This window comes from Pipistrellus kuhlii, unplaced genomic scaffold, assembly GCF_014108245.1.
Source record: "Pipistrellus kuhlii isolate mPipKuh1 unplaced genomic scaffold, mPipKuh1.p scaffold_m20_p_3, whole genome shotgun sequence".
NCBI lineage: Eukaryota > Metazoa > Chordata > Mammalia > Chiroptera > Vespertilionidae > Pipistrellus > Pipistrellus kuhlii.
The window spans coordinates 53931707-53943744 of NW_023425529.1; the positions used below are offsets into that span (position 1 = coordinate 53931707).

General features: G+C 41.1%; 1 protein-coding gene across 2 annotated transcripts in view; it reads left to right on the top strand.

Annotated features, from left to right (window-relative positions):
- TBK1 (TANK binding kinase 1) overlaps positions 1-1375 on the top strand; it is a 41872-nt gene extending 40497 nt beyond the window's left edge. For both annotated transcript variants that reach the window (XM_036458865.2, XM_036458866.2), the window contains one exon: positions 604-1375. In XM_036458865.2, coding sequence (XP_036314758.1) covers positions 604-655 — 52 coding nt within the window. In that variant the 3' untranslated portion in view covers positions 656-1375. The remainder of the gene's footprint in view (positions 1-603) is intronic.
- The last annotated feature ends 10663 nt before the right edge of the window (positions 1376-12038 follow it).

Sequence of the window (12038 nt, forward strand, 5' to 3'; positions counted from 1 at the left end):
GCACCCTGATTGGTACTGGGTAACTTGCAGAGCTCTCTGCAAATCTTTGAGGAGTTGGGTGAAAATGTCTAAACTCTTGTTATCTAAAAGGTCAAATTTAAATTCATATTTGAGTTCAAAGAATATAATAGTCCACCCCCAGCCTACTCATCCAACTATATTTTTCACTAGACCCCAAAATGACAAATCTGTGCTTGCTTTGGCAGCACATATACCAAAAATAGCAGTCTGATGCTTATTTAGCAGAGATGCTTTTTATCTTTATTTTGGTTCCATTCCTCACGGTCCTTTTAGTATGTCACACTTACACTCAACTCCACATCTTTGCTTATGAATCCCACCACACCAAAAAGAAGTTATTCAGTTCTTCCTAATGCTTTCTGGATTACCCCACTCTGTTTTCTCTTAACAAGTTCTTCCCAAGCCACTGAATTGTGTTTTTCATATATTTATAATAATACCACTGTGTTTCAGTAAGAAATAAAGTAGTTCACAGTTGCTCAAACTCTTTATTCCCCTGAAAAGTATTCTGTAGTCTGCGTTAAAATGTTAGGGGCCAAATAAATGAATCTTTTGATGATGCCTTTTTTCTTCTGTTTTTAGATTTGGCTCTTTAACCATGGATGGTGGCCTTCGCAATGTTGACTGTCTTTAGTTTTCTAAGAAGTTTGAGAAAAGTTTCACTTTGCACAAGAAAATAATGCTGAGGCATTAAACGAATGCTTCTATAGTGGTCTCTTGTTTCTACAATTCAGCATTTGATGTGGTCGTGTAAATATGTATAATATTGTAAATACTTAAAAAATATATAAATTTTTGGCTGCTGTTAAGATGTAATTTTATCTTTTAACATTTATAATTATATGAGGGCATTTGACCTCAATGAGCACTAGAAGAAAGCCATGACAGCTGTGTTGAGATATTGATCATCATCTCTTCTGTGAAAGGCTGGATCAGATATCTCTGACTGCCTTACTGGAACATTTTTAAATGGAACCAAAATTGGCATCCTTACAAATCAGAAGACTGATGACACTTTTGTAAGTGCTAGAATGGAGAGGTGGCTTCTATGGTGGGGAGCAGAACCGAACCACTGTTTTCAAGGATCACAATTTTTTTGAGAAGGATAAAGTGGCATTATTTTATTTTACAAGGTGCCAGACTCTAGTTATCCTCATATCTTTTTACTTTCAGATAAATTATTGAGCAAAATTTTTAAGCAATTATTAAAAGCTATTCATTTTTATTTAGGCCATGAGTTTAAAATTGTCGTAAATATTTTAGGATCATTTGAACTCTTTTAAGCTGTAATTCTTTAATTCTGCTTACTACTTCATGGGAAAAAAATCAATAAATTTCTCAGTTTTAATGTAAAGAATTTGTATTTTTCTGTGTATACGTTTGAGAACCAAAAAAAATAGTATTTTTAAAGAAATACGAGTAGTGATGGTAAATTAGTCTCAGACAATTGGATGTAGGGATGGTTTTGTTTCTCTTCTAAACCCACTGAGTTCTTTCATAAATTTATGCTGCACAAATCCTACGGTGAAATTCCCTGAAAAAACCTACCCAGAGTTTTAAACTAAAGGATTATGCTAAGCAAGAAATGATTTTGTCCAACCAAGATTTATGTGGTTTTTATTTTCAATATATCAGATTATTGAAGTGTGATTATATACAATCCGTATGTCACTGATAAAGATATCATGTCCTAAACCTACCGTGTTTCCCCGAAAATAAAACATCTTCCGAAAATAAAACCTACTTACAGGTTTCCTTCTGAGTGAAATATAAGGCATCCCTCCGAAAATAAGGCCCCCCTAGGCTCTGTCTCAGAATGAAAATTAATTTACTGTAAACTGGTCACTAGGGCCACCCCGACTGGCGTCTAGCAACCAGTGATGTTACACGGAGTCCTGATGTCACTGCTGTGTGGAGGCAGAGCGGAGGTCGAAGTGAGCAGTGAGCGCGGGGCAGGAGAGAGGAGAGACTTTTCGCAGATGCGTGTAAAAGAAGGATTAGAGCGGACGAGATGCAGCGAAGGTGGTGAGTGCTGGTCTGTCTCTGGTCACACTACCTGATGCTCGTGGCCGCCTTCATGATGACTGAAGGTTCTCAGTCAGTGGCAGACCCTGCTCCAGCCCAGATCCAGGCCCCAGCAAGCCCAGTGACAGTCCCCAGGCAGGCCCCAGGAGGTAAATGTCTGATAAAGGGGTAGGGGGATGTCTGGTGAAGGTGTTCAGAGGCACAGGAGTGGGGGGAGGGGGATCACTTAAAATGACAAGGGGGGGTTCAGAGAGGGCAATCAAAATGACACAGGAGGATCAAAAGGGGTTACTAAAATGGTAATCCCCCCTCTGATTCTCCTGTGCAATTTTGATTCCTCCCTCTGATACTCCCTGTGTCATTTTAAGTGATCCCCCTCCCCCCACCTTGATACCTCAATTCCTTTTTTCCCCCCAAGAAATGAGCACAAAAAGAAAAAGCTACTCCATGGAGTACAAGAAAGGAATCGTGGAAGACTTGGGGCCAAATTCTTACTGCTTTCTGCAAAGAGAAGATATTGAGTATCCAATTGGTCCAAAAATAGTGAGCAGAATATGGTAACCTCATTGAACAAGTGAACAAGGGAAGTGCTAAAAAGCGCAAGTGTGGATCAGGTCAGCAACCATTATTTTCCGAGCTGGAAGACCTGATCTGTGAATGGGTTGTTGACAGGAGTGCAGAGGCTTTGGTTGTGAATAGGGCTCAAATTCAAGAATTTGCCCTTGCAGTGGCACCACAGTTTGACATAACCTCCAAAGACTTCAAAGCATCACTACACTGGCTGGATAATTTCCTTCAACGAAGTGAACTGTCTTTAAGAAGATCTACAACATTGTTTAGGTTGGAAGATACTCAAGTTATTAAGGGAGCACTTGCATTCAAGTCCTTTATTGATGATGCTGACTTCTCTAAATACAATCTTTCCAACATGATTGCTGTGGATGAAACTGCAGTGTTTATGGGCCAATCATCTCAAACAACAATTGAACAGCGGGGTGCCTCCTTAGTGTACATTCCCTCCACTGCTTACAAAAGTGCACGTGTTTACTGTTTTTTGGCAATTCGTCTGGATGGCACTAAAATCCCACCTTTAATCATTTCTAAGGGCAAGAAGGAAAAGATTGAACATGTTTTGGGCATTTTTATTCTTGAAACTGAAAAAGCCTGAGCCACACAAGCAGTTATAAGGAAGTGGGTCGATTTAATGCTGCCGCTTGTTATGCGAGGGAGCCAAAGAGGTCTGCTAGTCTGGGATGCAGCCAGCACTCACCGCACTAAAGACATGAAGACATTTCTTAACGAAAGAAAAATAGATCAGATAATGATTCCTGCAGGAATGACGGCCTATCTCCAGACTCGATATTGCAATAAACAAGCCATTCAAAGACAATTTGCGCATGGAAATTAATGACTACATTGAAAATAGAATGGAGAGAAATCAGCATGGAAACTGTGAAACCTAAACTGCAAGAAGTTGTGACTTGGGTGAAGAATTCATAGGAGAAAATCACTGACAGTTGCATTGCAAATGCACTGCGAGCAGGCTACTTTGGCAAGAAGTACTCATTTAAAGACAGTGCTATTGCAAACATGAGAGATTTGGTCCACTGATTCTGAAAGAAATGGAGTCACAGGAAATTCAGGAATTGGATTGTTATGATGATGTTCCAGAAGATGACATGATTGTCATTGAATAAATGAGTAAATTCTTGATACTGTAGGATTCACAGTTTGTCTGGTTTGTGTTGACAACTACCATACTACCATCCCGTATACAGGTAATAAATTTCACTTATTTTCATTTAACAATAAATGTGTACCGTATTCTTCATGGAAAAATAAGACATCCCCTGAAAATAAGACCTAGCGCATCTTTGGGAGCAGAAATTAATATAAGACACTGTCTTGTTTTCGGGGAAACAGGGTAGAGAGTAAATTTGACTGCCATGAACATTGGACAACTAAAAGTGGATTAGGATTTTATTTGAAATTTCATATTGATTATTATTGTGGTAAGGAATTTTAAATGTCATATAAGAACATTATAGAAATAAATGCCTGGGTTAAATGACTTATATGAACACATTTATCCCCTGTCAAATATACCTTTTTCAGAGAGTGGAGTGAAGGGGTATTTAATCCCTCTTGATTTTAATTTTCAGTTTGACCAACTAACATGTATGCCTCTAATTGTATGATTTAAATGATCATATCACTGAAAATTAGATAAAATTTTGCTTAAATTATGTGATCAGTTAATATATTCACAGATAGTTTTTATTTCAGTGCCTCAGAAAAAAACATTAATAAATCCTTGTGGTAGGGATTATATTTTCATAAATTGATAGGTAAGAACAGTTCTATTCCACATTAGTATTGTTTAATATTTACTGTTTTATTCCCCAGGTTAAAAAATCAAAATTCAACTAATACCTTAACTTATTAATTTACGAATTGGGCAGCATCTCATCTAGCAAGCAGAGAGATGCTCTAAGGTAGGGGTGTCGAACTCAATCAGAGAAGGGGCCAAAATCTAAAATCCAGCCTAAATCGAGGGCCGAATGGTTTACTGAACAGTCATAAACTGTCATTGTGATGGAAACGCAGCGGAGTGCAGTGATGACAGCGCGGTGCGGGCCACATTGCAAGGCCTGGCGGGACGGATTTGGCCCGCGGGCCTTGTGTTTGACACATGTGCTCTAAGGAGTTACCCAAAATGAAAGGTTTTTATAGAAACTGAATGGGGCAAGGAGTCATCAGCAAAAGAAAAATGAAGGCTGTGTGAGGATAGCAATGAGGTCATGGTGATGACAGCTTCCCGCTGAGCCGTGGTGTTTCTATTGGCTGGGCTTATTGCTGGGCAAGAAGAAACCTTCCTGCTGAGGTAGATAGAACCTTAGATACTCTTCCTGTTGGAGGTAATTGATGAATAGTTGTCTGAGGGAAAATTGAGAAAAAATAAAGCAGTTTGAAGGTGAGGTTATATTAACAGCCATAGATAGCCGAAACCGGTTTGGCTCAGTGGATAGAGTGTCGGTCTGCGAACTGAAAGGTCCCAGGTTCGATTCTGGTCAAGGGCATGTACCTTGGTTGCAGGCACATCCCCAGTAGGGGGCGTGCAAGAGGCAGTTGATCGATGTTTCTTTCTCATTGATGTTTCTAACTCGCTATCCCTCTCCCTCTCTGTAAAAAATCAAAATATGTATGTTTTTAAAAAGCCATGGCTATTTCTATAATCCAGTTTTCTGCCTATCCCTGGGGACTCTTGCTTCAGAGAAGTTTTCTTATATGACAGAAAGAAATATTTAGCTAAAAAAAAGAAAAAAACAAAACCCGTCTTTTCAATGAACCTTAATTTGCTTGTGGAATTAAAATACCTCAGAGTAGCTGAAACTGGTTCGGCTCAGTGAATAGAGCGTCCGTCTGCGGACTGAAAGGTCCCAGGTTTGATTCTGGTCAAGGGCATGTACCTTGGTTGCAGGCACATCCCCAGTAGGGGGCGTGCAGGAGGCAGCTGATTGATGTTTCTCTCTCAAGCTCTCTATCCCTCTCTGTAAAAAATCAATATATATTATAAATAAATAAATAAATAAATAAATAAATAAAATACCTCAGAATAAAAAAAAGAATAAGTTAATCACATTGAGTTCCCCTTTCCTTCCCTAGAAAACTAGAAAGGTCAATGGACCTTATATTTCTTTTGTTCAAGTCAATTTATATAGCTTATTTTTAAAATATATTTTTATTGATTTCAGAGGAAGGGAGAGGGACAGAGAAAGAGAAATGTCAATGATGACAGAGAATCATTGATCACCTGCCTCCTGCAGGCCCCCTACTGGAGATTGAGCCTACAATCTGGGTGTGTGCCCTGACCAGAAATCTAACCATGGCCTTCTGGTTCATAGGTTGATGCTCAACCACTGAGCCACACTGACCATACCATGTAGCATATTTTAGTTAGGGATTGATGTGAGATTTCAAAGTACCTTAAATATGCTATTGCATAAAGCTCTGAATTTTCTATCCAGTCTTGCCTTACTAGAAGGTGAAAGGGTGAGAGGAGAAGGAATTGCAGGGAGTAACAAACTCCAACTCAGTGTCTAAAGCACCTTCTACAGGGCCCAGCTTTCACCTTTGTTCTCTGCGGGTGGGAGAAGGGTTGGACAAATGACTTAGACAAAGGTAAGCAAGTTCTTTTACCTCATAATGTTTCATCTTGCAACTGAATTAAAATTATCATTATGGTTTTTTTTTACACCCTAGCTCTACATCTTGTCAGAGATTATCAAACATAATCTGATGATGTGATAGGTGATCCAGCAGCAGATTCTCCTTTAATTAACACTGTAATGACTGATCTCTAATCACCAAGGGAAGTATCTAACAAATGTATTAAATGTAAGAGCGAGAAAGAGGCCATATTTAGCTATAAGCCCTAAATTTTAGGCTTCTACATATCAGGATGAGCATTGTTGCATATGTTACTGACTCCAAAGCACTTTTGGGTTCTCAGTAATCATCCTGGTCATGTAATTTTGATGGCAAGGCCATTGCTTTCACAGCCCAGCTTTTCATTCCTTTTTCCAAATCATTACTAATCACCAATTACACATAGCTGTTAATTTTTAAAAATATTTTCTCATTCCTTCTTATCATGGCTTATAAGACAACCAAACTCTCTCTCAGAATGGTCAGAAAACACAAGCTAGAATATTAGTGGTTACCTGGCAAGAAGTGAGGAGGACTGGCTGAAGGTCCATGAGGGTTAATGGAAATGTGTTGTTTTCATTGAGATGGTGGTTACATGGGGGAGTGTGTGTGTGTGTGTGTGTGTGTGTGTGTGTGTGTGTATGATAACTCATCCGACTAAAAATACGTGCATTTTATTGTATGTAAACTACACTGAAAGGAAGTTAATCTAAATATGTATATAGATAATGCTCTGAAGAACTTTAAGAGCAGCATTGTGGTGCAAAGCATAGGCTGGATCCAATGGCCTAGTTCCCAATCCCAGCCCCGCTGCCTTCCGTGTGGGACTTGGCCAGGTTGTCAGTCTCCCTCTGAAATGGGGCTAATAGTACCTTCCCTGTGGGATTATTCATGAGGATTACATGAGCTGATAGAAATAATGCATTTAGATCGGAATCTGACACAATAAGTACTGAATATATTTTAGTGTCTATTTTTAGTCATAATAGTGTGTTCAAGAAAGCTGCTTTTTTAAAAGGAAAAAAGAAAAAGGTATTAATATTTTATCCTTTTAAGCAAAAAAAGGCTATAGGTTCCCAGACTGGGAGCCTGGATATTAGATGTTAAATGTGATTGAAGTATTTCTGTCCCCTGGATTTCTGTTACTGTTCTTGCGAGATAAAAATATTGAGGTCATTACTGAAAAGAGAACACTGAAAAAAGAAAAAAGGAAACCAACATGACTGAAATTGGAGGTGTTGGTGTAGCCTCAGGAGAGTCCGCATTAAGTCTCAGGAAGATGGAATGTGAGTCCATCCTCAAAAGCAAAAATAGACAAGTGGGACTACATCAAACTAAAAAGCTTCTGCACAGCAAAGAAAATCATCAGTAGGGTAAAAAGGCTACGGAGTGGGAGAAAATGCTCACAAACCATATATCTGATAAGGGACTAATTTTCAAAATAGATAAGGAACTCTTATAACTCAATAGCAAAAAAAAAAAACACCACAAAACTGAATAGCTTATTTTTAAAATGAGTAAAGGACTTGAACAGATTTTTCTCCAAAGAAGACATATAAATGGCTAACAGGTACATGAAAAAATACTCAATATCCCTGATTAGCAGGGAAATGCAAATCAAAACCAAAATGAGGTATCACATCACACCTGTCAGGATGGCTGTTATAAAAAGACAAGTGTTGGTGCGGAAGAGGAGAAATTGGAGCCCATGTACTCTTGGTGAGCATTCAAAATCGTGCAGTCACTATGGAAAACAGTATGAAAGTACCTCAAAAAAATAACTGACCCAGCGATAGGACCCAGTAATCCTACTTCTGGGTATTTGTCCAAAAGAATTGAAATCAGAATCTCAAAGAGAGATCAGCACTTCCATATTCACAATAATCAAGATGTGGAAACAACCTAAGTGTCCGTCAACAGATGAATGGATATTTTTTTTTAAATGTAGAATATTATTCAGCCTTTAAAAAGCAGGAAATCCTGCAATACGATGAGCCTTGAGGATATCATGCTAAGTGAAATAATAGTCACAAAAAGACACATGCTGTATGACTCCACTTGTGTGGGCTATCTAAAATAGCCAAACTCATAGAAGCAAAGAAGAGAGTGGTAGTTGCCAGGATCAATGGGTATGAAACTTCATTTATGCAAGGTTAATAAATCCTAGATAACTACTGTACAACATTGTCCCTTTAGGTAACTGTACTGTATGTACACAAAATATTTTAAGAGGATCTCATGTTAAATGTTCTTATCACACTAGAATCAATACTTTTTAAAAAGTTTATGAGCTCAGAAAGAACTTTTACCATTTGCAACAGCATGGATGGACCTGGAGAGCATTATGTTAAAGCGAAATAAGCCCATTGGAGAAAGATATCACATGATCTCACTCATGTGTGGAATATAATAAACAACATAAATTGATGAACAAAATTAGATCCAGAGACATAGAAGCATCAAACATATCGTCAAACCTCAGCGGGAAGGCTGAGGTTGGGAGCAAGGGCGGGGGGACGGGAGGTAAGTGATTAACCAAAGAACTTGTATGGTATGCATACATATAAGCATAACCAATGGGCACAGACAGTAGTGAAAATAGGTAAATCTGCCTAGGCCAACATTAAAGAAAGTGTTAATTTTGAAAGCCCTAACCTGATCCTCTGATACAAAAGTTACGTGCGGATCATATAACATGCACAAAGGAAGAGAGAGCATCGCAGGTAATATTTTTCTCCCTCCGTGTGTCTATGCTGTTGTTTTCCAAAGTTTCATCATGCTCATTACCATTCATTGCACCCTATACTGCAACATCGCAAGTGTCATTGTTCCCATCCCACTTTCTTTTAACCAAAGAAGGAATCCAAGAGAGTCAGAGGCTCAGAGGATAAAAAAGGCTTAACAACTTGCCCAGTCGTGCAGCTGAGGGGGCTCAGTCAGGGGAAGTGAATTTGAATTTCTGCTCTGCCTGAGTGTGAGCTGCCACCCATCTTCAGAACTCCCTTAGGCCTCTTCCCCCAAATAGTGGGAGTGGAGCCCTTCTGCTTGCTGGTTGATATATTCCTATAAGAAAGGGGGAGCCGAAACCAGTTTGGCTCAGAGCGTCGGCCTATGGACTGAAAGGTCCCAGGTTCGATTCTGGTTTGATTCTGGTCAAAGGCATGTACCTTGGTTGTGGGCACATCCCCAGTAGGCAGCTAATCGATGATTCTCATCGATGTTTCTAACTCTCTATCCCTCTCTCTTCCTCTCTGTAAAAAATCAATAAAATATATATATATATAAAAAGGGGGGGGGGGAGGGGAGTCTGTGCCAGTTCACAAAGTCCAACTTGTGAAGCTTCCAATTTTTACTTCCACTCTTGTAAATTCTTTTTTTACTTGATAAAGTTTTATTTTTCAAAATGTACAACTGTTGGAACCTGTTCTCCAGCAGCTGGTACATCCCCAGACTCGGTGTTTCTGGGGTAAAGTACTCGAGCTCTGCACTTTGAAACTAGCTGGGTAAGTCCTTTGCTAAGGAGGCCCTGAGGGCTGCGCTGGCCGAGGTCCCCCCAAGGCTTCGTTCGGTCTCAGAGACCGAAGCTATGCGCTTATCGCTGGGAACTTCCTCACACAGAGGGTGCATGCTGCTTTGTCAAACAGGATTAGGTTACTGAGCTTGTCCCAAACATTGTCTTTGGACCGTGTCTTCTCGTTGGCCTTGCCCCAGTCTTGTTCATGGGCTCTTTGTCTTTCTTGGCTGACCTTCCAGCATCTTTCTTCTTCTTGTTCTGGGGGGCGCATCGACACGCCAAGAGCAGCCCCTGCCACAGCAGCCTCAATAGCACGTCAGACAAAAAGCCACTTACAGCCCGGCCAGTGTGGCTCAGTGGGAGCACGAGCCTGGGCTGCAAGTTTGGGCCCATGTGGGAGGCAACTGATGGATGTGTCACATTGTTTTTCTCTCCCTCCTTCTCTCCCCCTCTCTCTCCCTCCCTCTCTCTAAAAATCAGTGGGACAGATATCCTTGGGTGAAGATTAACAACAACAAATAGCCACTTCTAAATTCTTTAGAAACGGCAGACTTTTTCTGGAACACCAGGAGGCATGAAAGTAAATGCCTTTGCAAATGCATTATGTTTCCCATGATCTGGAAAGTTCTGTCAAAGTAGAACACCTTTGAAAATACCAAAAAGTCTGTGTTACAGGACGGATATTGTCCAGGCTCAGAATGATCCTTTTCTCTTTTATTCAGAGCGTATAAAAGAAAAACAGAAATTCTGTTCTCCAGATGTCAAGTCTATTGTTCTCATCTCAGCTCCTGCTGGGGACATGGAAAGACGTTGCCAGGTAACGAGGCGCAGCGCAATGCCAGGCCTGTGATAGGATGTGCCGGGTGCTATTGCTGAAATATGGGGTTAGAATTTTTTAATCTTCCACCCTACTTCCTACTCCCACCCAGCCCAGTGTGCACATCAAAGAGTAAAAACATTCATGCACGAAGCACTTACTAAGTCTCTAGTCACTGGTCCCTCTGAGATGGTTTGGATGATCTGCTTCTTAGAGTGTTTTCTTAAAAAAAAAAATGTTTTTATTGATTTCAGAGAGAGGAAGGGAGAGGGAGAGAGAGATAGAAACATAAATGATAAGAGAATCATTGATCAGCTGCCACAGGGGAGCAACTGCAACTTGGGCATGTGCCCTGACCGGGAATCAAACCCTGACCTCGTGGTTCATAGGTTGATGCTTAATCACTGAGCCACACCGGCTGCGCTGCTTTCTCAGATTTTTCATACAACTTAGTATGAAAGCTGTGTGCTAAGAATGCGGACCCAAGAAATCAGGAGACTATGAGTCACCCCAACTTCCATTTCCACAATTATTCTCTTGGCTGTGATTTCCACAGCCACCCACCTATTTGGATTCAGCTAAAGAGGTTGGGGATACAGAAGGGGTTTTAGATGCAACTAAACCTAGGAAACTAATCCTGGCACCCAGCTTCCCAAGGGAAGGGAGATGGGAAAGGAGAGCCTCACTTCCGTTCCCCTCCCGCTACTTTGGGCTGCTGAGCCCCTCTGGGAATCCAGAAACAGATATTGCTTCTAGACCAGCTACGTTCCCAGATTGGAGGGGTGGGGGGTGGAGGTGGACAGGTTGGGGGAGTACTGATTCATTCCAGGACAAAGGAAGACGCCCACATTTTTCGAACCTCTGACCTATTCTCTAAATTTTTTTTCTGTCTGTTTGAAATAATGGGCTTTCTTGTACAGGCATTGCCTTGTGGATAAAGCTACCCCACCTCCCCGCTCTCCCCTCCCTCCCAGGTTACAAAAAACTCGCTCTGACTCCAGCAAGTGCTCTCTGCTGAGACCAGCTCCCAAGTTTGCGTATGAGCCAGGGCCACCTGTAGGCTAAGACGAAGTGGCTGAAGAAGGAAAACACAAAGGGCCACAGGGACAAATGTTTTTAACAAAGCGGTCTTCTCCACCTCGGCGGATGTGCCCCACACCCCAGCACCCGAGCTGATCAGGTGACCCATTCAGGGAGAACCGGGGAAGCTGGGGGTGGGAGGCGGGTCCCAAGTCCCACCCAGACTACACCTGTCACTTGCTGGCTGTTCTTACATTCAACCTTCCTTCCTTCCTCCATGCTCCCAGCTTCTCCCGGAGTGATGTTTCTAAATACCAGTGTGCTCACGCCCTTCCCAAGCCACTGCGGTTTAGTGGCTCCCTGTCGTTTACAGCTTTGGTTCTCAGCTGCTGTTCCATCCCCGCGCCATTCCCATACACAACACCCTCCCAG